This window comes from Acomys russatus, chromosome 6 (genome assembly GCF_903995435.1).
Source record: "Acomys russatus chromosome 6, mAcoRus1.1, whole genome shotgun sequence".
Lineage (NCBI taxonomy): Eukaryota > Metazoa > Chordata > Mammalia > Rodentia > Muridae > Acomys > Acomys russatus.
Genome location: NC_067142.1, coordinates 33528178 through 33553230, shown reverse-complemented (window position 1 = coordinate 33553230; position 25053 = coordinate 33528178). Strand labels below are relative to the sequence as shown.

At 51.1% G+C, this 25053-nt stretch overlaps 1 protein-coding gene across 5 annotated transcripts in view; it reads left to right on the top strand.

Annotated features, from left to right (window-relative positions):
• Positions 1–4890: 4890 nt before the first annotated feature.
• The window catches only part of Adora1 (adenosine A1 receptor), a 33654-nt gene continuing 13491 nt past the window's right edge, over positions 4891–25053 (top strand). The window contains exons 1-2 of one of the 5 annotated variants that reach the window (XM_051147436.1): positions 4993–5141; positions 5898–6358. In XM_051147436.1, coding sequence (XP_051003393.1) covers positions 6018–6358 — 341 coding nt within the window. In that variant the 5' untranslated portion in view covers positions 4993–5141; positions 5898–6017. The other 4 variants (XM_051147438.1, XM_051147437.1, XM_051147439.1 and 1 more) reach the window with 4 other exon arrangements.

Below are 25053 nucleotides of genomic sequence, written 5' to 3'. Positions count from 1 at the left end.
AAGGTAGAGCTGAGACTTCTGGTACTATCGGGGATCCCACCCTGGAGGCTTGCTCACTATCCCATGCTTCCGAGACTCAGAGTCGGGGCCCCATCAAGCCCCTCATCTTACCCAAGATACAGCACACACTTTGCATCCTCCCTTGCATGGGCTGTTTGTTCCATCTACCCACAAAGGTCCTTCCCATGCCACCCATCCTTCTCCCCAAACAGAGCATCCGGTCCCTCTTCAAGACCAGGCACATCTTCCTTTCTCTGGAAACCTTCCTGCCAGTGCCTGCTCAGGGAGCTCTCTGCCTAGTTGGGGCAGGCAGCATCTAGAACATGCAACCCTGAGCTCTGCCAGACTCTGAGCAGGCGGTGAGGCCCGCACCTTCTTCATAGTGGGCTTCAGGCAACGCAGCTGAGTAAATAAAGGAATAGGTGGACTGCTGAGAGGTTCTCCTGTGGTCCAGGTTCCAGTCTCAGCCAAGCACATGGCTTGGCTTCCGCTTTGCTCAGCCTTGGGGTGTCTGTGACTAGGGGCGAAGAGCTCCAGCACTGTGACCTCCCAGGTACATAGTGAGCTTTCCAGGGATGCTGTCTGCAAGGAAACGGTTCAGAAGCACCAAACTGCTCTACATTTGTGCAGGGCCTTTATTGTGTGATCAACGTGAGTCCCCCACTTCCACAGGGTGTGCTTGCATCCTGTCTGTCTTCCCTGTGAGATGGAGGGCGGGGGGAAGCCAAGGATTCCTTCTGCCCCCCCTGGGACCTTGGCAGATGATAGGGTTCAGAGCTCGCTTCGGCTCCTGGCTCCTCCCCAGGCCTCAGCAGTGCCCTGACCTACAGGGAAGTTTGGGTTAAATCTTCCCTTTCTGGATTTCTCTTCTTTGGCTTGTCTGTGGAAGCATTAGGTTTAAAACTCAGATGTTCAATTTTTTTCCCCACATGGCTAATAAAATCTATGTTCAAACAAAGTCCAAACAAACAAACAAACAAACAAAACTAACCCAACCAAACAAAAACAACAACCCCTTTGTAGAATGGAAAATTCTGACAAAGGCAGAAATGGCTCCCCAAAACTCCAAGAAACCCTGATCCTCCTCCCTCACCCTGGACCTCTTCTGCCAAGTCCTTAGGTGTCCTTAGTATGTCTAGATCCCCCACATGAGAGGGTGTGGCCTTCCTTTCCTTCACTGCCTTTGCTGTTCCACCTTTGCTGAAGCTCAGTTGCAGGTTGCAAAGACTGAGGTCAGAAGTCAGAGGTCAGAGGCAAGCCCTCATCTTCCCAGAGACGACTATATATAGGGAGTCATTTGGGCATATGTCTGTGACTGTGAACCCTTTCTGGAGGTCCCTGCCTTCTTATTTCAGCTTACCCTTTGACATGAGGTAGGGGCTTCTTAACTCCCACCCAGTAGAAGGAGGTGTATGAATGATGATAATGTGGTTTAAAAAAAGATGCCTTGGCCTCTTTCTCCAGGATTTAGAAACAGTGGGTGCTATCTGGAATGACCAGAACTAAGTGGCCTACTTATTCTGTGCTGGTGTTCCCATCACACACAGACACGGGCTCTCCTAGACTTGGTGTGTCCCCCACAGAATTTCAGATCTGGAAGAAGAAGGCAGCTGGAAAGGGGAGAGACGGAGGAAGAGACCTACGTTTCTTGTCTTCGAAGGCAGAGCAATGTAGGGCAGGAAAAGGAAGGAGCTTCTAGACCATGTCCAGCACCATGTCCAGCACCACTGGGATGGACCGAGCAGGAGGGGGTACAGCATGCTCCCCTACCATTGTGCAGTCTCTTTGTCCTGACGTCTGCTTCTTATCCAGGTCTCCTTGTGCACGCAGTGCCCAGAATAATGCTGAAAACCATGACACGGGAACCAGAATAACCTGCCTGCTGGAAGAAAGCAGAGGAATATATTTCTTTTTTTTTTTCTATTTCTTTTCTTTTTTTTTTTAATGGTGCAAGGAATGGAACAGGCTTCCTGCATCCTAAGCCAGCCCCCAGAGTTCCTCCTGTCTCTTCCTCCCAAGTGCTGGGATCAAAGGCATCCACCACCACTGCCTGGCTTGGTTTTAGCTTTTTTTGAGACCAGGTAACCCAGGCTGATCTTGAACTCCTGATCCTCCTACCTAAGCCTTGGTAAAGTTGAGAAAACAGGCATGCCCTATCATGTCTAGGCCCACAGTGAAATTTTAAGGTCTTTTCCATTCCCCGGGCTCTTCCAAGAGGCAGCCCAAACCTCAGCACCAGCCTTTCTTTCCAAAAGGATGGGCAGAAAGGCTTCTGGGGGGGTGGTTTGGGAGCAATGTGGAGGGCTCCCAATAGAAAGGAGAAGGAAGGTTCAGGACTGCTGAGCAGGGCTGCCCAGTGCATTGTCACCTCTGCCCTCTCTTCCATAGTCACTCACCAGGCTTCCTGTGGAGAGCTGAAGGTATGGAGTGCCAGCAGAAAAACCAGGGACCAGGGCCTTGGAAGGAAAAAGACAGAACTGAGAGGAATTTGGGTGAAGACCGGGCCCTGGAACCTTTCACTTATTGTGACATCATCTTGCCCCGGAGTCACATGTTTAGAATAAAGCCTTTCGCTTGGGTGCCTTTAAGGGCACTCAAGCCTAGTACCTGTGGGATTTGGTCCCAACATAGCTCCACTATCAGCACTGGGCAGATTTCAGTATTTTGAACTTTGGACTCTCCTTCCCTCCCCTTCTTCCTATTGGCCTGGCACTGCCTACCTGCTTTTTTTTTTTTTTTTTTAAGAAAACATTATGTTGCATTTTTATTTATTTAGTGCATGTGCCTATGTGTGTGGGAGTGCCACAGTGCATGTGTGGAAATCAGAAGACAACCTTTGAGAGACACTTCTCTTCTTCCATATTGTGGATTCTGGGGATTGAACTCAGGTTGTTGGGCTTGGCAACAAGGGCATGCACCTCATGAGCCATCTTGTTGGCCTGCTGCTTGCCTTTTTAATAAACGTTCTGTACTAGACTTCCTCAGGCCGGGCTGGTGCACGCAGTTCTCACAGCCTTTTAGGAGGTGCTGTTCCAGGCTGAGCTGTCATTCAGATGAGGAAACCGGGGCTTTGCTGGAGGCAGGGGAAAATTGTGGAGGGTCATGTGGCTGTGGGAGGAAAGGGCCACCCAGCCATGGATCTGAGGCGTGTGTGAAAAACAGCATCAGACTTTTGGTACAGCGTCCATCCCAGCCACTTGGATCCTCCTGTGTCCTCCTTTTCCCAAAGCCACTGGCTGTCCCAAGCTGGGTTTGCCATATAACTGACAAGAAGCAAATGAAAACAAGAGATGGTCGCAGATGTAACTCAGCTGTAGAATACTTGGCCAGCATGCATGAAGTCCTCAGTTCCATTTCTCAGTGCCCAATAAACAAACAAACAAACAAACAAAACAAAACAAAACAAAACCAACCAATCAAATAACAGAAAACTGTCTTTGCCTATCATAGGAGTGGATTGTATCTACCATACCAGCATTGGGAAGGCAGAGCTAAAATGGCTGAGCCTGAGGCCAGCCTGGGCTACATAACATGTCTTTGTCTTCAAAAATTAAAGTTAATTAAGAGAAAAGCTTTATGCCTTAAAGGCCTCAGCCAAGGAAAGAAAGGGCCAAGAGGCAGCGGTTCCACACAGACCTTAGCCTTTTGTGGGCATGGTGTCCCCACATGGTCAGACAGGCAACTTGCTCTAAGGAATAGGGAGGAATGCCAGGTAGGCAGGAAGGGCAGCGGTCGGCTAGCCTTTGTGGAAGGACTGCTGTTTTGTCATCAGACTCGGGGATTCCTTGTTCTCTGAGGGTGGAAATGGAAGATGCTGTCTTCCTCCTCTGAAGAAAACCCGAATAGCCCTCACCCTTCCTCCCAGCCACCCAGATTTCAGTAACTGCTCCTTACTGTGATCCCGCAAAAAGCACAAATGACTATTCCCCTGTGGGCAGAGGCCTTCTCCTCATCCTGAGATCCAATAAGGGGCAGTAGGGTGCTGGGGTTCCCCCGGCCTGACTCATGCAGCCACTGTGCAGCACAGGCCCTTCCCCAAAATACAGACAGGATTTCTCAGGGTGGCATCTCTATAAGGCACTGAGAGGAAAGGCTTGGGGCTGTACATGAGCCAGTACCAACTGGGAGCAAGTGATGAGGTCAGGGCTCGGAGCAGCATGGGGAGGGCACTGTACCGGACACTTGGTCTTCCGAAGGAGTCAATGCAATATAGTCCTTGGCAGTTCTTTTCATCCCTCAGCCTGCTTCTTTTTCTGGAACACAAGAGACTGAACTAGATACTGTGTGGTCTTAGGTGCTGGGCTAGAAAGGAGGAGGAGGAGCAGGAGGAGGAAGAGGAGGAAGAGGAGGAGGAGGAGGAAAGAAAGGAGCATAGTAGTGTGACACTGACAGTGGTGGTCTTGAGAAGCTGGGCCATTTCTCCGTGCCTCATCATCCCCATCTGCATAATGGAAATTGCCAAGAGCCTGAAAAGCATTCTAAAACATGGATGAGAAAGGGATATGACTCAGGATACTGCCTGCAAAGTAACGTGTGTGCTAGAAGCCTGTGCGTTGCTGACAGTGTGGGGACTGGTTTCCTGAAGAGAGTAGGTTTTGGGATTAGGGGAGGGGCCCGAGATGCCAACACGTTTGTGGTTGTGGGAGAGCAGAGAGTGGCCTTCTTGAATCCCGCAGGTGAACAGAGCTGGGGCTGCCAGCCTGCCGCATTGAGAAGGGAGGGAGGAAGGGGACACGGGAGGCGGCACTTCGGGTACTGTCCCGAGGCTGGATTCATACATCACACCATTCGAGAAGCTCACGTTTTCCCAGCTTTTCTCACAGAGTCACTTCCTTTGTTTAGAGGAGGGGGTGGGGGAGGAGACGGAGGGCGACAAGGGAGGGGCCCGCGGGTGCCGCCGCCGCCCCCGCCCCCTCCCCCTCCCGGTGTGCGGAGCCCGATTGTCACTCAGCTCCCGCGCCGGGGGCGACGAAGGCGCCGGCGCCAGAGTGGAGTCTCCGCAGGCTACCATCCCCTGGACCTAGCCCTAGGGTCTCCTGGCATCTTCTGAGGGAGCGATTGCCCAAGGCTTTGAGGTTTGGGGCTACTTGGCTAGACAGTTCAGGTGGCCAGGAGCTCTGCCAGCTTTGGTGTGACCTTGGGTAAGTCTGTGCCTCAGTTCGTGCACCGTGAGTGTGCAGGAGAGGGGTGGGTGGAACGACTAGAATGCCCCCCTTGGGGCAGTCGATGGGCAAGGATTCTGGGCAGAGCTGGAGTGGGACCAAGAGACTGTTAAGAGTCGAGCACCAGCGGAGTCCTAGGTGGGTGGGCACAGGGTAGGCGTGCGCGCACGCGAGGAGCGAGAGCCCGTGGACCCGCCTGGTTCTGGGCTTAGTCCCTCAGATTCACGCCTGCCATCCAGTCCCAGGTATGAAACAGGGGCAGTGCCTCTTTAAAAGCGTCCGGGGCTGAGCCTCTGTCGCACCATGTGATTGCTTGAAAGGCCGGGCTGGGAGCGCAGCGGCGGGAGCCCGGAGAAGATGAGCCGATGCGCGCGCGGTGCCCAGAGCCCAGCCCAGCCCGGCGCGGCTCGGGCTCCGGAAAGCCACCCGGGGAACTTAGGGCAACGCCTTTGGGACCCCCTACTGGTTGGCAGGCAGGATGGTGAGCTCCCGGTTTCCGGGTCGGCGGACACCTGTGGGCATTGTGGATGCATAGGGGATCCTTGTGGAGTGAGTGTACTGGAAGCCACCTCACACCTGATACAAAAACCAGTGGTGGAGTGAGTGCTGCTATTTTAAGTTGCTGAATGGAACCTCTGAGGACAAGGGGGAGGGGACAGAGGTTAAGCAGACAGTGAGCCAGCCTGGCCAGCCTGGGAAGGCACTGCGTCTGCTAACTGGGGCACATCTTCGCAGGGCTGCCTATGTTCCCCTCCTTCCCAGGCTGGCATCCCCGTCGCAGGCTTCCTGACCACACAGGTGCTGGCCTCGTGCCCCAGGGCGCCTGTCTGCTGATGTGCCCAGCTCCTGCCCACCATGCCGCCCTACATCTCAGCCTTCCAGGCTGCCTACATTGGCATCGAGGTGCTCATTGCCTTGGTCTCTGTGCCCGGAAACGTGTTGGTGATTTGGGCTGTGAAGGTGAACCAGGCGCTTCGCGATGCCACCTTCTGTTTCATCGTGTCACTGGCGGTAGCTGATGTGGCGGTTGGCGCCCTGGTCATCCCACTGGCTATCCTTATCAACATTGGGCCACAGACCTACTTCCACACCTGCCTCATGGTGGCCTGTCCTGTCCTCATCCTCACCCAGAGCTCCATCCTAGCTCTGCTTGCTATTGCTGTGGATCGATACCTCCGAGTCAAGATCCCTCTCCGGTAAGTTCATAGCAGCCCAAGACACTCTGTGAAACCCTCTGTTGGGTTGCTTAGGGATAAGATAGAGTAGATAAAAATGCTTGCGGCCAGGCATTCTCTGGCTGTTGGATTCCAGCCCACCCTGCCTTCCTGGGCTCTGTGTGGGGACCCTAAACCCAGCTGCAAGTAGAGAGGTGGGGGAGGGGGCTGGGTACCTGGAGAATTACCATCCTGACAGTACCCCTGACAGTACTGGAGCCTCTGCCATGGGAGAGCCCTGAGGCAGCAGGTGAGGTAGGGCCTGGAGTGGCATGTGAGCATTTGGAGGGGCCAGTAAAGACAAGAGACAGCCAGTATAGGGTTGGGAACGCTCTCGGATCTGCAAGTCCCAGGGAGGAGGGGAGAAGATCTCCGGGGGAGAGTTGAGGACATGTTGAGGGTGGCACACAAGTGCCAGGGGTGCTGCTGCCTCTTGGGCCAGACCAGGCTGGCTTCCGGAAAACACTCTTCAGCTCACTTGTTCTGCAAAGGCTTCTGTACCAGCCAGCTCCACCCTCTAGGCTGTCCTGCTGAGCCCAGAGGGTAGTTGCCTCTGCCCAGCTCCCACTGATGGGATCTCTTTTGCAGGCAGGGAGAATGCTGGTGGCTGCCCTTCCTGTTCTGGCTGCTGCCTTCAGGGGTGCTTTTGCCGTTTCTAGGCACCTCAGCTTGGGAAGCTTAATGGTGGCCATCCTCATCGTGGGGGGTCCATTTACCTTGTGGCTCCCTGCTCTGGCCTACCAAGCCATAATCTTGGCACCAGTCAGTGCCTGGGTCACCAAGTGCCAGCAAGTGCCTGGGCATACTGCCAGGAACCAGCTCTGCTAGGACACTCTTTTGAGTGTGTTTCCCCCGTCTTTGAATTCTTGTCATCAGTAGGGTTTCTAATGGTGAGCTTTAGCCATCTCTATCACCTGCCGTTCTGTGCAGCTTCCTAGCTCCCCTATCTGGGACATGGGGCCTCTGGTCTCACTTGGCAGCTTGCCTGGGCAGGCCCCGGCACCCAGAGTACTCCCTTTGGTCACATTCATGCACGTTTAACTTTTCCCAGCCTCTTTTCATGTCACACGTTCCTTGTGTCCAGTGAGGGAGGTGGAGCAGGAACTGGAAGAGAAGAAGCAGGTTTGGAGCACTTTCCAGAGCCAGGTGTGGTGAGCCTGACTCAGCCATGCCCTCCCTCTGATCCCTGTGACTAGAACCCCCCACTTGTCAGCCTCTTGCTCCCACCCCTAATGAACCCTCCCTTGCAGCCACTAGGGAAGGCTGGGTGCAGGCTGCTGCTGCTCAGAGGAAAAAGAAACACACCCGGAGGCCACATAAGCTCAGCTCCCAGGACCTTCCATGCTGCCATTAAATCCTGGTTGCTGCTGGCCTGCATCAGTCAAGCTAGTCTGAGTCCATTAGATGGGCTGGGCCTCAGTGCTCGACCATTACAACAGTGCGGCCACATTAGGAATGCACGCCGATGGGCAGACAGAGGAAGGCTGCTCAAGAAAGTCTGCCTGCTGAGTGGGTGCCAAGGCAAGTTAAAGGCCCTGTCCTGATGCCACGGAGGTCACAGGTTTCAGAGTGTGCCCTCCTTACCCTGTGGGCCTGGGGAATGAAGGTAGCCATTACAGGTTTATTCCTCCCAGAGGCAGCTGCTGTTGCTTTGAAAGTGGTGGTGGTGGTGAACAGTCCTCAGAGGTGGGAAACAAGCAGAATTTAATGCAGGCCTGGGCTTGAAGGCTTTTACGAATGCCTAGCTGTGTCACCTTGAGAGAGTCACCTATGTAACCGCTTGAAACTTTAATTTCTTCATCTATAAAAGGGGACAGAAATAATAGTATCACTGCCCGGGGGATTCCTGGAAGAATATATAGCAGTTTGTATGCCGGACATATTGCATGCAGGCCGTAAATGAGAAAGTTAGCTTCATGATTAATAGATTGGCTTGAGTTGGGGCTGAACAGACAAGCTGCTTCCCCAACCCAAACATGTGTGCTCTTAAATGGACACACACACACACACACACACACACACACACACACACACACACACACACACACACCCCACAGTCCAAGAAGGTGTCAAAGAACTGTTAAGTTATATCTGTACATGTTTTCCTTCCCCGGCAAACTGCCAGTTCCTCAAAGGCAATCACCTGGGCAGTGACCACATCTTGTCTGTCTCTGGGAATTACCCAGAATGCCCAGTAGCAATGTATAGTTCTTGGCACTCTGTAAATGTTGATAGAAATGACTGGATTTCCATGGGGGGGCGGGTAATGAGGGACATGGAGGAGTCTCATGCAGGCTGTTTGGAGGGCCTAACTTTTAGCCTTCTTGCTGTGGACTAGGCCTAGCTCCCATTCTACTTCAGAGCTCTGCCCACAGCTGCCCCCACCGCTGGCTCAGACGTGTTCTTCCCGGCCCTCTAACCTCGCCCATGAAGAAGGGCCTCAGGTTAAAGCTTAGCTCCTAAACTAGGTTTCTTGGCCAAGCTGTTGATCACTCTAGATCCAGCCCTGTCACTGCCCAGGTTCCTGCAGGAGGGTACAGAATGCTCTGGATCCTTCTGGGCAGCTGGAGTCAGTGAGGTGCCAGGCTTTTGAGCCCTCAGGCACCGGGCTTCCTGCCACGATATGCTAGGCAAAGGTTGATGTGGCTCTTGGCCCTGAGAATAACACCACTAAGTGTTGGTGAGCTGTGTCTGGCCATCTGGACATAGGAGTCAGGCAGACCTTCATAGTCAAGGATTAGGTTGGCCAGTCAACCACAGGCTTTATTTCCTTCCACTTAGCAGAAAGCTGAGAGAGAAAAGGGGTTCACTTTCACATAGTGTGACCCATCTCCATTATTTTGGAAGTTGAGGTAGTTGATGGGCAATAATTTGTAGTCTTAGCTGGGCAGTGGTGGCGCATGCCTTTAATTTCAGCACTCGGGAGGCAGAGGCAGGTGGATCGCTGTGAGTTCAAGGCCAGCCTGGTCTACAAAGTGAGTGAGTCCAGGACAGCTAAAGCCACACAGAGAAACCCTGTCTCCAAAAAAAAAAAAAAAAAAACAACCTAAAAATAAATAAATAAATTGTAGTCTTTTATGTGTTGCACAGCACCCACCCATGCTTGTAATTGAGAAGCTACTCTCCTCACTCCTAGTTTCAGGGACTCTTCATTATTTATCTCCCCACCTCCTCACCCAAGGCTCTCTTGGCACTCTGTAATAATTTGGTGTCTGTGAGAAGGTTGTCCTTGGCCAGGCGGGTTGCAGTGAAGCAAACATTGGCAGGGCTTGGGGCATAGACCTGAGGTCGAACCTTACAGCCTTGGAAGCTACCCCCCACCATCCCAAACGTTTCTCTCTGCCATAAACATGGCTGCATTCAAGGTCAGCGAGGTTCCTTTTGGCTCTAACCCTCTGTGGTTCTTCCTCCTCCTGGTTCCTGAGGGGAACCCCAAGCAGATTTTGTGTTGGTTTTTTTTTTTCCACTCCTGGTGATTGATCATGTGATAGCCATGTTTTGTTTTGTGTGTACTTTATCCCATTGACCATTTGTAGCCTTTCAGTGGTGGAGGTTACTGTGGCATTGTTCTATCGTGTCTTCAGATTAAACCGAGATCAGAGGCCTGAAAGGTTCAATGATTCTCTCAGACAAGCCGCCTGTCAGCAACGGGATCCAGGCCCCACTAACGGATGCTTTAACCTGTAAGGCCACGGCTCATGCTTTGGACCTAAGCAGATGTCTTGTAGGATGTAAGCCCTGGTTTCCCCAAAGCTGTCACCGCATGCTTTGTCCCGAGTCTGTGCGCTGGCTTGGCTCAGACTCAGCACCTCCCCCTCCTCTTCACTGTAGTGGGCAGTGAGTCCCTGGAAGCCCAGCCCCTGCCCACAGCTGGAGGCGTGTCTGGGAGGCAAGGTATGCTGGGTGGAGCTTGGAGAGGAAAGGAAATCTGGTAGATTAAGATGTGTTTGCTTTTGGCCATTGATTTAGCAGCCCCCCCGCCTCCCGCCGCCCCGCCCAACCCCCCCCCCCCTGCAAATCTGGTCTGGGCCTTGTTTATCTATTTACTTGACAACTAAAATGATTCATGTACTATCAACACCCCAGCAGCCATCTGTGACCTCTGTGTCCCAGGACAGTTGCTTTGGGTCTCTCCATCTGCTCCCAAAAGCAGGGTGTCTCCAGCTGCTCTGTCTAAGGATGTGTTAGTCATAGGCTAGAGCTCATGAGGCAAAAAAAAAAAAAAAAAAGCAGCCATAGGAAGCCATGGAGAGGAAACCAAAGGCCAGGGAAGCCAGGCCTTGCTGGGGGTTGGGGGGAATCACTGGACAGGAAACTGTGCTCTTCCCAAATCAGACTCTTTTTCAGTGTGGAAAAGAAGATGTAGCTCCAGTGTGTTGGGTCAATGGATGAGTGGCAGGCTGTGGGACGTGAGGGAAGTGGCTTTGTGTTTGTGCTGGGGCAGCTTGAAGGTGATTATGCCAGATGCAGCTGCACCAAGATACAAGGATTTCCTTGCAGGGCTGTCTGAGTTCATTGCATGGGTGAAAGCATCCCTTCTTCCCCCTACACTGGGATGCCTTCCCAAAAGCCTTTGTGTGCCTGTGGGGCTACTTGTACTGAGGAGCCTTGTGGAGAAGCCTATCCATCCAGGGGCCGCCCCAAATGGAGCCTTAGGGGCTGCACCCAGTTATTCAACATTTATTTGAGAGCATCAAAGCACCCGTATAAGAATAAATGAGACGAAGAAAGACAGACGAATCCCCCAGTTCTTCTTCCACCTACAGAGGACAACTGTTAACATTTTGGTGTTCCAGAAATTTTTTTCCACACACATGTGTATATATTTAGCTGCATTATTTTTGCATATGGCATATAGACACCTATATATGGTTTTAAATCCTATCTTTTTTCACTTAATATCACGTTGCAAACATTTCCACATAGCAACTAAAATTCTTTTGTGAGAGCTTTTATGACAGTATAAAATTGCATTATTACTCATCTTTTAAGTTTCGGCTAAAATAGCCTTTCCTCAGGGACTCCGCTCCCCCTCCACCACCGCCACCCTGCTCTTGCCAGCCAGGTTCACTTTGTTAGACACTTGGAATAGATGTGTGTGTCTCCTTGCATATTACCTCAGGCCCTGGGAGTTTTCTACTTAAAACTTCCCTCTGGGATCTGGGAAAGCCCCAGCGCTCCAGGATGCTCTGCTTACACACTCAGGTATCGTCCATGTCTGGCATGGAGTAGACATGCTGTGACATCTTTGGGATACATTAACATCTGTGTAGCACATCTTATTTATCTGTCTTTAAATAGGTGGCTACTTTGAGTACTATTACTACTACTATTATTATTATGATTGTTGTTACAAAACCACTTCAGGGGCTGGAGAGATGGTTCAGCTGATAAGGGTACTTGCTGACAAGCCTGATAACCTAAATTCAACCCTGAGGTGTACATAGTAGAAGGAAAGAATGGATTCCTGAAAGTTGATTTGTACTCTGACCTCCACACAGGTAACACACACACACACACACACACACACACACACACACACACACACACACAGACACACACACACACACACACACACACACACACACAGACACACACACACACACACACACACACACACACGGTAGAGGAGATAATGAATGAATGAATGACTAATAACTATAAGGAAATAAAAATATTAAACAAACAGACAAAGCTACTTCATCAACTCACATTGTTTCAAGGGACTCACCAAAGTCTAGAACCCTGGACTGGTCCTCCGGGTAATAGCTTGCCTCTGTCTGGAAGTATTTTCCTATGAGGCTAAATATTTCCCAACTCCTTTCATCCTTCCTCCACTTTTGCATTTCACCCACTCTGCAACGTCCCAGGAGACATCTTGTATTCTTCATTCCATTTGCTCTTCTGAGCTAGTGGGGCAGGACTACACGGACTAGTCTTTAGCATCCATTCTTTATTTCCTGAGGCCTGGCCATTTTGTTTCTTTGCCTTTTATCAAGGAGAGCAGTCTCCAGAATGAAGGGCTTGGTGTGTATGTAGTATTTCTTGGTTGGCCCTGTTAGGCAGGAGGGCATAGACACAAGGAACAGAGCTGAGAGGAAAGAGATGCACACAGCTTCTGGACTGGGAATCACTCCTTTAACCTGGGCTTAACTAGAGCCCAGGAGACGTTGCTGCTTGTTATAGAGCAAAGGTGGTGGGAATGGGGGAGAAAGAGGTGGCAGGGGTGAGCGGCTTTTTACCCATCCCCCACTGGAATCACTGGCCTGAAGGTAGACAAGTAGGTGGGACAGCTAGATAAGACCCTCCTTGACCCCCAAAGAATAGATTGGGGTAGCCTTTTTCCTGGTGGGTCTTCACCAAGCAGGATCACAGAGATGGGGTTGGGGGACAGTGCCAGGCACTTGGCTGGGCTGCAGATGCAGAGGGATGTGCAGCCTGGTCCATACTGCCTGGAAACTCTCAGTCACTGTTGAGATTATGGCTTGCTGTGGAGACATTCCCAACCTATGTTGGGAGTAGGGGTGGCAAGAGACTGATGCCCAGCGGATGTCAGAGCTTGAGCGCCATGGCACCTGGTCCCTATGTGCACAGTCAATCTCTTCAGTCCAGGTCAGGTGGAGAGATACTTTTTGGGACTATCTTCCTGTCGTTTGCTCTCAGAACTTCCCTGACTTTTGAGTAAGAAGGGTGACTGGTCATTCTCACTTGTCCCTATCCAGGACCTGAACATAGATAGGTCTAATCTAGTGCTAATGCTGTGCCCCTTTAATTTAGTTCCTCACGTTATAATGACCCTCAACCATAAAATTATTTTCAATGCTATTTCATAACTGTAATCTTGCTAATGTTATGGATCTTAATGTAAATATCTGATATTTCTGATGGTCTTAGGTGACCCCTGTGAAAGGGTCGTTCAACACCCAAAGGGGTCATGACAGGTTGAGAATCACAGATCTAGTCAAATCTAGGTAAAATGTGCTGAAGGAACAAGCAGGGTAAGTAAGCTTGGGGTGGGTAGGCTGAGCCTGGGGAGAAAGGGTTACAAGGTAGACCAGATGGCTTCTTTGAGCAAAGCTCTAGAGGGGAGGGGATATGTCACACAGATATCAGTAAGACACGCCATGCAAGGGAAACAACCAGAACAAAGGCCTGGGGGTAAGAATGTACTTGAAGCATTTAGGCACCTCAGGCAAGCCTGTGTATTGAGATATGGTGATAAAAGGAGAGTGGGGAGGGTAAGGAGTGCATGCTGACCAGTGGCTAGTCCGCTTCTAGACGACTTTTATTCTGAAGGAGCTTGGAGCCACTTTCCACCTGGGAGCAGAGAAGAAGGGGACATCATCTGGTCCCTAAGACTCCTGTGCTTAACTCATGCGTCTGGGCCAGGGTGCAAACTAGAGAGTGGTCAGGAGCTATCACATTGGCTCAGGAGTGCGGAACAAAAGAAGCTTGGTTCTGAGCAGTGAGGGCAGGTGGCTGAGTCTGACTGTGCACTCTTAGATTTACTGAAGTAGGAGTTTCGTCCAGTAAGTGCCTATGTGGCAAGTAGCAGCTCAGCTAACTTTTGTCATACGTACATTCTTAGTCATCGCTCAGGTAGACATTTAGAATGTTCCTGGCACCCTTACAAGGGTCCTTGAACTTCTCCCAGTTAGTACCCTCCCCAAAATAACCACTCCTCTGACTTTTGTCCCTTAGGTGTATTTTGCTTGCTCTTAAGCATCTATAAACAGAAACAAGCAGTGCGTACCTTTTCTGGCTTCTGAAGCCCAGAAAGATGGCTGGCCTTCATCTCTGCTTCAGTGTGAACTTGTCAGTTCCTCCCTTGCTTCCTGTTAGAATTCCACATTATCAATGTACTATGATCTGTTGAGGTTCTGGATAGAGCAAGAAAGAGCCAGTTGATTTGCATATGGATTCCGTGACTCCCTACCTTCCCCACTCTCCCTTTTATCGCCACAATACACAGGCTTCCCTGTGGAAGCCTGAATTCTTTAAGTACATTCCTATCCCCAGGCCTTTGTTCTGGTTGTCTCCCTTGCATGGCGTGTCTTCCTGATATCTGTGTGGAATGTCCCCTCACCTCTAGAGCTTTGTCCAAAGAAGCCATCTAGTCTACCTTGTAACCCTTTCTCACCAGGCCCACCCTAGCCACCCCAACCTTACTCATCCTTGGTTGTTTCTTCAGCACATTTAAATCTTGTGTTTGTGTATTTAGCTAGAGATTTAACATGAGGGGGAGGAGTCAACACAGGCACTCCTCATCCTAAGCAACGGGGACGGTGGAGTTGGCATCATCTGAGATAGACAAAGCTTCGGGAGAGTCAGGTTTTAGAAGCAATGGGAATTGAGTCTTAAGCAAGTGGGATGTGGTGTGTCTGAGCGCTGAGCAGTAAGGAGATCAGGGAGAGGCTTCTATGGAGGAAGAGAACACAGAGCCAAAAGTGTGTGTAGGGGGGCGGGGGTGTCCTGGAAGCCAGGTATAGAAAGCATACCACAGAGAAGCGGGAGATCGGTTGTTCCAAATGCTGCCGAGTGATGTGGGAGGGACGCCCAAGAATCACTACTGGACACGGCTAGCTCAGCATGGGCAACAGGGACAAGAGTGATGCCAGCAGAGGGGGTGGATAGAGAGACTGACTGCAGAAGTCTCCCAGAGAAAAGGAGTGGAGCGGAGGCTTCTGGTACAGACTGCCATCTGAGGGATTTTGTTGCGAAGAAAGCAAAGTCATGGGGACAGCAAGTCAGATGTGACAACGGGGCGCTTTGCTTTGTATTGTTTCTGGAGATGGGGGAGATCAGTGGTGGCTGTACTGGCTGAAGTGGTCCAGCAGTGAGTGATCTACTGAGGGTGGAGCCATGTCCTTGTGTCGCAAGAAGGGCTGGAGCTAAGGCAGTATTGAAGAGACCGACTCGAGCAGGAGGCTGGAGGCCCTTGAGTGGCTCATTGCAGACTTCTTTCTCATGAAGTGGGAAGTCAGGAAATCAGTCAAGAGCAGGGATGCAGGAGGAGGTGTTAGAGAGAGCAGCAAATGTGGAACACTTACTTTTCTAGGAAATGGGAAGTGACTAGAATCCAAAAGTCTATCATCCCTTGGGGGGCAGCATGAAGGACTCCCCTGAAGCTCCTGGGGATGATTTTTGACGTGCTCTCAGTTTTGCTGTCCTGAGTTTAACGTCAGCTATGTTCGTCTACACAAGCACAGGCGAGGAGGAGGCAGAGAGGTCATCCATCAGCAGCTCAGAAGTACCAGATTCATGATAAGATGTGTATGTTATCAGGGTTAGAGGTTGGTTCACGGTCAAGAGCTTGGATTTTATTCTAAGTGCCTAATGAAGCCTCTGGGTGATTTGAGCCGGGAATGACATAATTCAAAATACATTTTCAAAGGGGAGGAAGCCATGAAGTTGGACAGAACTGGAAGGCCATGGGCACAATAGGGTCTGACACTAGTTGTTAGGCACCTAACAACCACCGGAAGACATTTAAAGGAAGCCACCCTTTAGTTTGTGGGTACTGGTGCCAACCCCCTAGAGGGTGGCAGTGCTGTTGCTAGAAATGAGGAGGAAAACGGGGGGGGGGGGTGGTTGATTCTCGAGGGGCTGATTCATTCACTTCCTCACCCCCAGTTGCCTTAGGGATAGGATCCTTCCACTCCCAACCAGTTTCCTGGGCACCTCCAGCCCCTTGAGCTGCTTTCTTTCCACTCCACTTTCGGGAAGCCATTGGCTTCCTTAGGCTAAGACCTGAGGGATGACAATAGTCACACATGGCTTTGGCCTTCCCAAAGAGCCCAGGAGATTGCAGAGTAGGGGGACCTGCCCTTTGGCAGGCTTCACTCAGAATGGTCTCAGTGGCTTCCTGGGTACTATTTCCTGTCCCAAATGTGTCCCTACCCTAGAGGATCCTGTCCTGGACAGGGTATCTGCAGAGACTCACTTCTCTTTCCTGAGTTGCTGGCCTGTACCCTGTGTTTAGGGATGTGTTGTCACCCTAACCACTACAGTCCTCTCACAGCTGCTGTGGGGCACTGAGTGGCCAAGTGGCAGCTAATGTAGCGGAAGATGGCCAGTCAGTAAGCAGAAAACCCTTCACCAGGGGCAAAGAAGGTAGCATGACGGAGTCCTGACTGCCAAGGGCTCACTGTGTCCCAGCCACCGTGGCCTGCTGCAGCGGCTCATCCACACTGAAGGGATCTACCTAACCCCTCCTCCCCCCCCGCCCCCCCCCCCCCCCGAGCTAAGTAGGCTTTGCAGGGTGACTGGCAGCATTGTTTTGGGTCCTGCCTGCTCTCAAACACAGCTGGTTTCCCTTCCCCAGCTTTCTTCTCTCGGTGAGCAAAGCAGAGGCCACAGCAAGGTAGGAGCTGCTTCTCAGCTCCTTCCTTTCTATCCTCACAGAGCCAAGGGCTCTGAGACACACACCCCTCCCCCTTCCCCCCTCCCCACCCCTACAGGCCTGGGACCATGGATACAGAAGAAGGAAAGGCCATGACAGCTCTCTACCCCTGCTTCCCTCCCTCCACCCACCCACCCTTTTAAGAGCCTACATCTCATGTATCCCAGGCTGATCTGAAACTAAGAACGACCTTGAGTGCCCGACCCTCCTGTCTCCACTTCCCAACAGCTGAGATTACAGACATGTTTTCAATGACCCTCTCGGCGGCGTCTTCCTCCCTCGTTTTACGGAGATACACTAGTGGCACCAAGGGTAGAAAGCGGTCTCCTTGGGCAGATAGACCTATGTGAAAAGCCAACTTCAGACACTCAGAGATGGCTAAGGTGGTTAATGCTTCTACCTTCCATTTCCTTTTCTGTAAAACAGGCTCCCGGGGCTTCCTTTCTAGGGCTTCTGTGCGGAGATGACATCGTTAAGGGGCTGGTGCCTAGTACACACCCAGCAACAGGGCTCTTACTATTGTTGACATGCCAGAGGTCGGTTCTTCTCTCACCCTGTCCATCTTTCCTTCTTTCTTTCTTTCCTTTCTTTCTTCTTTCCTTCCTCCCTTCCTTTTCCTTCAATATTTTGAGATAGGGTCTCCTTAATCCTCCTGCCTCAGCCTCCCGTGTGCTGGGATTATATATGTGCACCGCCATGCCAGGCCAGAGCTTGCTTGCTTTTCACTGAGCACTCGATGTTACTACTGTGACCCTTCCTTGGCTTGGGTGAGTGTCAGAAAGAGCTGTCTGCAGGGCAGGGTGTGGTCATCCCACTGCCCTGCTCACTGGAGCATACCTGGCTGGCACTTACTAGGTGATTTTAATTCTTGTCTGCAGAGTGTAGGAGGGAGAGAAAGCTCATCCTCAGGAGACCAGGAAGGAAAAGCTTATTGGGCAGTGAGCAGCCAAGGCAGGAGGAAGCTGGACAGACAGACGGACAATCCATGGTTACCTGCTTAGCTAAGAATGCAGAGGCAGGGTGCAGAGAATCGAGGTCTCCAAGCACCCCCCTCTGCAAACAGGAGCATGAGGACCCTGGCCCTTGGGATCTCAGCTCAATCCACCTGTATATGAAGCCAAGCGTGGTGACACTTTCTGCTTCTAGACTGTGAACAGTCCTTCGGGCAGGCACCACCCTCCCCAGAGCTTTGTCCTCCTGTGGGGAGCTAGCCTTCCAGGGAGTGAAGCAAGGGTTCCCTTGGGGCTTGGCAGCTCTGTGAATTGTGTCTGGGCCGGAAACCATTCACTCTGTTTGGGGACTCACCATGTTCAATAGGCACCTGCCAGCAGTGTTCTGTCTCCAGCAGAGGATACACAAACGGCCACCCCCACGTGATGGGCTGTGATAGAGAGCTTCCTGGTGAGGTCACACAGATGGCTTACAGGGCATCTGTGTGGGCCTCAATGACTGATGACTGTCTGGGATTGAGGGGTGTCGGGACATGGGACCCCTGCATTACCTTCAGCAGTTGTACAAATCAGAGAACAATACCCTAAGCATCCAGATCTTTCTGAAGTCCACTTCTGAGCCCACGCCGCGCTTCAGTTCCTTTTTCTCCAGGGCTTAGATGAGAGAGCATCCAGCCAAGGCGCTCCTTTTGAGCCTGCCAACTCTTTACCCTTCTCCCTATTGTGAGGACGTCGGTTCCTTATCAAGTCGTCAAGTGTTTTCTGACATCATCAGTCCTCAAGGGCACAGACCAGTGGTCTAGCGAGGATGCTGACAAGTGCCAGCTGGCATGCTGCCAGGATGCCAGAGTAGCCTGGGCCACATCAACACAGGCCAGGCCACTTCCAGGGTGTCTCACCTGTGCTCCCAGCTGACTTTCCTTGTCCCTCAGGCAGTCATTTTTAAAATTTTACCATTTAAAGGTTTATATATATATATATATATATATATATATATATATGTATATGTATATGTATATGTATATGTATATGTATATATGTATATATGTATATATGTGTGTGTGTGTTTGCTGCTTGTGTGTGTGTGTGTTTGCTGCTTGTATGTATGGGTACCATGTGTGTGCCTGGTGCCCACCGAGGCCAGAAGAGGGCATTGGATCCCCTGGAACTAGAGAGTTACAGAAGGCTGTGAGCCACTATGTGGATACCAAGGATGGAAACTGGGTCCTCTGCCAGAGGGGTTTAACTGCTGAACCCTCTCTCCATCCCCTCATTTTGTATTGTTTACTGTTTTTACATTGATATAGCTTTTTAGAAATTATTTCTTAAACTGGGCTATGTAAGGCCATCTTCCTGCAAGCGTATAATGTACTTTGAGCATCTTCTCCCATCCCTCACTGCGTTCCCATCCCTGGCTCCTCCTTTCTCCCATTACTTCCCATTGTTCTCCTACACATTTTATTGCTACTTTTATGCCGTCTGTACATATATGATTTTGTGTCCATAAAAATCTAAGAACCACTAATGAGAAAAGACATGTGGCTTGTTTTTCTGAGAGTGACCTAATTCATTTAATGTAATTATCTCCATATGTGCCCATTTTTCTGAAAATGGTGTCATTTTATTTTTCTTTATGGCTGGAAAAAAAATCAACCCATGTGTGTTCACATGTATGTCACATCTTCTTTATCTATCCCTCTGTTAACTCCCGCATTGATTCCATAACTTAGCGATTGTGAACAGGAGGAAAGAAACTGTTAGAGATTACTGGCCATTAAAGCCACACTGAGATCCCATGTCATCCCAGTCTGTATGGCGCTAAGGAGGGGAAAACAAATAGCGACAACTGGGGCCTTATATTCTGTTCCTGCGAATACAAACCAGCCCAGCCACTATGGAAATCAGTGTGGAGGTGCCTTTAAAAACTAAAAATAGCACTACAATATGACCTGGCTATACTACTCCTGGGTCATTTACCCAGAAGACTCCAGTCGAGTGTTGTGAGGATATTTGCATATCCATGTTTATTGCAGAACAACTCACAACAGCGAGCTACTTCTTATCCAAGCTGTGGAGCTGCAGGAGTAAAAACAAGGGATTTGACCTCCAGATCATCTATAACTTATGCATATGCAAGTGTGAACATCTCACACCTACCCCTTCATTGAACCTTATTTATTTATTTATTATATTTGGGGGCAAAGTGGGGGCATGCCACGGCATGGCCGTGGAAACCAGAGGAGAATTTGTGAGATTTGGTTCTCTCCTTCCACTGTGCGGGTTCCAAGGTTGAAGTCAGGTCAGCAGGCATGGCGGCCAGCATCTGTAACCCACCGTGTTATCCCTCTGATTCCTTCCCATCCATCCGTGAACTCTGGGCATTGCTCAGATGACCCCTTCTCCAGGGAGCTTCCCAAGCTCCCCGTGCTCCCTCTTACCACAGGTCCTCTGGGATGCACTGGCCTTAGAGCCACTGGTGGTGTGTGATGAGTGGCAAGCCCCTTCATCTATGCACAGTACACAGCTGAGAGCCCTCTCGTCCTTTGTACACAATGACTCACGAAAACACGGTAACGGTGATTCTTAAGAGCTGGGATTGCCAGGTCTTGTGTCAAACACCTTTCAAGGGTTGTTTTATTTAAGAGCTTTGGTAGAACATTTTATCCAGATTGTATTACACAGCTCATTTTCACACATGGAAATGGAGGCTCAGCACTCTAACAAAGCTAAGGCACAACACAGCAACTACTGAATGACTGACCGGACAAGGGAAGGGCCTTGACTTGAGCCTTGATTTCAACACTTACTGGTGGGTGATCTTGGGTAAATCACCCCTTTTGGGGGAGTCAATGCCCAAGTTTACAGAATGGGCATCATTCCAAGACCTATGGCAAAGAGCTTAGGAACCGGAAGGGAGAATAGTTCTAGCTGATCCCTGGCCTACGTGGCTTGATGGTCCGGTACTGAGGGACTAGGGGAAGCAGATGCCTGGCTGCTGAGCTGTGAGTGGAGCAGAGACCCGCAGGACCAAAGAAGCTGGGCTTGAGGGGAAGGAGAGTCGGGAAGTGCTTGGCAGAGGAGCTGCTGCTGGGAGAAAGCCCCTTCCCTTAGGGAGCTGTGCCTTGCTGTCTGCTTCCTGCTAGAGCTGTGGACAGCTCCAGGCCCTGGCTCCCTCTCAACCAGCAGGCAGGCTGGGAACACCCACTAATTCCACTAAGACCAAACCACAGGTTATAGCCGCTCACTTGGGTGGAAGGCCCACGGAGGCCGCACAGTCAAGCTGGCACTGAGCTCTTCCCCCCTGAAGGACCTCATAGCTCTAGGGCTTTGTACAGGGTGTAAGTGTGAGCATACACTCAGGGAACAGGCTCTGTTACGGCATGAGGGGGGGGGGTCTGTCCTCGATCCACAGTCCTAATGCAAAGAAAAGATGCGAAGTTCAAGGGAAACTCCAGTGACAATCAGGGACGGGGATGCCCTGTGAACTGGGGAGAGACTAGGAGAAGGTGATTTCCCAGATACTCTGGGCACAGGGATTGCTGTGGGTCTGGATGCCAGGAGGCATGAATTCTAGGCCTAGCGCCATCTGCCCGCATAGACCTTTGGACCTGTATCCTCTGCGGCAAGGCAAGTGGGATTCATTGAGCCCGACTCTTCTGGGCTGCTGCTGCGAGGACCAGTGCCTGGGTGAACAAGGTCTGGGAAAGGAAGTAGTGCTCAGCGTACATCTGAGTGTCAGGCAGTCTCCTAGCCTGCCACTACTCGGCCATTTCTCACAGCCTCAGTTTTCATCTCTATCAATCAACCTCAGTTTTCATCTCTATCAACTTATATATACTTTATGGAATTGTGGGGAGGAACGCACATGGAAAAAAAACTGTGATTTGACACCATGCTACTTCCTGCTGCTTGGTGGCAGAGAGTAGGCTGTGTGGATGGGGTGTGAAAGTAAGTGTGTGTGTGTGTGTGTGTGTGTGTGTGTGTGCGCGCGCGCTGTGGTTGGAGTGGACAATGTGGCTGGAGGAGTTCCGTCACAAGCATGCCAACACCTGAAATTGACAAGCTGATCTTGGGGAAGTGGTTGTGGCGGGGCCAGGAGGCACAGCAAGCCCTGAGCACAGATGAAGGCGTGTTCTGCCACGGTCCTGAGAACAGTGCTAGGGGCACTTGCCCTGAAACATCAGCAGACACCTACCTCCCTTTAAGCAACTGTTTCCTTCAAGCCACTGAGGACTACTCCCCCACCCCCACCCCCAGCCTCCCTTCCCCGGGTCTGCCTGGCATGGGAGGAAGACTTAGAGTCGAGTGGGGGAGGGGCACAGATGTGTTGATTGTCTCCTTAATGCTGGGTTCAACTCTGTGATTGTTTGCTGGCATGTTTGATTCTCCTCAGCCCTCCAAACTAATACTGTCATCCCTTTACAAAGAGACCAGTGGAGAACCAGAGATATAAGGCAACTTGAAAATTGTCATCCATCTTGCAAGTAGCAAAACTGAGATTTGGTCATATTTGTGAGAGGCCACTATCCTCAGGGGTTTGCAGACTCTGGGGGAGACATAGCCCATCCTTGAGGGCTTCTAGGCAGAGAAGGAGTTTAAGTACAGGATCTGGCAGGTAGCGAGAGAAATCGGCCTCTCTGGAAAGGCTGGTATTTCTGAGACGGAGGCCGCTGACGCATGGGTGCACATGAGCGTGGCCTGACCACCAGCCTAGTTTTCTTAGGTTCTAGGAGTGGTCCCTCCAGCCCCAAAGCCTGAATGGGCTCATTTGCATAGCTACTTCAGTCACAAGTGCAGGGATGCTAAATCAGGAGGTGTTGCTAGCACCGCGCAGCTGAAGCAGGTCCCACCAGGTCCCTGGGGGTGGGGAAGGGTGAAAGTGAGCTGGTGAGGCAGCCCAGCAGGATCTGGCTGCGGTCTGGGCCAGGACGCTGTGAGGACCCAGGGACATCTTGAGGAGAATCAGGGCTCAGCTTCGGCTCAGGTAAGAGGCAGCTGTGTCTTAACTTTGAGCCTTTCACATCTCCCTGAGCCTCAATTATTCTGCCTGTAAAATTGCAGCATTCCTATGTAGGAGCGCTGAAGCAGGCAGATGTCAAACTCAAAGCCTGCCTGGGCTATAGAGTAAGTTCAAGGCCAGCTTGGGCTACTTAGTGAGCTCTATCCCCAAAGTATATTTTTTTTAAAAAAAAAAGTTGAGAGCATAGCTCAGTGATAGCATCCTTGCCTAGCATGTGAAGGCCCAAATTCAGTCTCTAGTCGGGGGAAAAAACGGTATTAAGAGAACTGTTCTGCCTGTCTTCCAAATGATGTCAGTATCCATGCACTGTGGTATTGAGGTAGCTCTTGTGTGGTACTGAGGTAGCTTTTTGCCTCCTGTCTTCTGATATCCTGGTTCCAGGTCCTTTCTTCCCTGTATTCAGCCATGATTTTCCATCGGGAGAAACAGCCTCCACAGTGTTTTTTTTTTTTTTTTTTTTTTAAATAGAGCCTCACACAGGCTGGCTTGGCCTCAAACATGCTGTGTGGCAGGGGATGGCCTTGAACTCCTTCTGATCCTCCCCGGGGTTGGGAGTATAGGCATGCATCAGCACACCTGGCTCCCTACATCCTACAGGCCTGTGCTCAATACCTATTTCCTGCATGATCGGAAACAGTACCTTTCTCTTCCTGAGCTTCCTCCCTTACCTCCTTCCCAGACTGGGGTGGGGAGAGCTACTTCTGCGTCACATATTGGGCTGAGTGCCATTGGGCCTTGCTGAGCTAAGCCAGGACAGGGACCAGCGGTCTTGGCATTTCCTGGGAGCTTGTTGGAAGCGCAGGACCCTGCCACACCCCAGGCTTGCTGAATCATAATCTGATTTTAAAAGGGCCCCAGGTGATTCATATCCACCATCCAGCTTGGAAAGCTCAGCCGATCTGGACCCTGGGGAACGAGGGAGCAAAGTCCTGAACCTCACGTTTCCCACAGCCTCCTGGGAATGTCACGTGTGAGACACAAAACAGAACCCACTCGAGCAATTCTGAAAGCAGAGATCCACTCGCCACAGAAGGGGTTCGTACACTGGAGCATTGCTGTGTACCCCGTAAACGTGTACGATTATAATTTGTTGATAAAAATAAATAAAATTTAGAATCATCCCAAAACAAAGTTAAACAACAACAATGAAATGTAAGCTTCAGAGGTGCCTGATGAGCTGCAGTTCCAGGTCCAGGCAGTAGGCACGAGACTTGGGTCCCTGCCTCCTGGCGCAGCTTTGGAAAGAGCAGAGAGGCCTTTGTATACTTCAGCGCCAAAGGCAGCTACATCTCCAGGTCGAAGCTTCACTTTGTGGATAGGGGGCTAAGGTTCTGAGAAGTGATGTCATCCACAGAGATGCTGACATAAGCATGCATGACTATACCCCAGGTCCTCTGTTCCTTTTAAAAGCCCATGTTAGAGTCCTGTTGCCTTGGCCTGTTAGAGACAGTGGGTACCAGCTACAGAAGTCTGGCAGGTGAGGTTGGGAGCGAATGGGAGGTAGCCAATCTTGTGTGGGACTTGGGAGCTGGTGCCTTTGGAATAGACACTGGCTGGGAAGCGAAGACACCCCCCCCCCCCCCCCCCCCCCCGCCCCTGCTCCACCACGTGCCTGTTCCCACTCTCAAATACCACTCCCTCCTGAGGCTGCAGGACTGTCCTTCCCGAACCTTGCCTGGTGCATTCCCCAAAGTCTTCTTACTGCTGGCTTTCAGCGTTTTCTTTTTTCCAGCTCTGAGCAAGGCACTTTGGAAGTTTTCGTGAATGGTGGATGGAAAAGAAAGGCTTTGATCTAATAAGCCCCTCCCCCACCCCTCACCCCTCATAATCAAGATTCCCTCACCCGGGGTCATGCAGATGCCTGCCTGTGATTCATGAGGGCTGCGCAGAAGTGGAAGGAACAAGTGAAAGTGGATTTATTGATCAACCCCCAGAGAAGCTGCCTGGCCAGGCTCCTGCTCTGGTTCCCTGCCAGCTGCTACTTGCAGCTCTATTCGCCCCCTGGATGCAAACGATTGGGCAGCCTGAAGGGCAGGACAGAAGGCTGCCCACCATTTCCACTCAGGCCTGGCAGTAAAGAGAGAGGTTTGTGGAAGAAGGAGCTGTGACTACACGGTCCATGGAGCCAGCTAAGTTAGTGGAGTGAGCGAGTTAGGACCTTCAAATGGAAATCTGGAGGGATCTACTGAGGGACCCTCTGTAGGAGAGGTAGGCACCAGGCTCCTCTGTCTGCCAAGAAGGGTGTTGGTCTTGAGAGAGGGGGAGAAGTCTCAGATTGGCTTCTTACTGCCCCCCCACTCCAGTC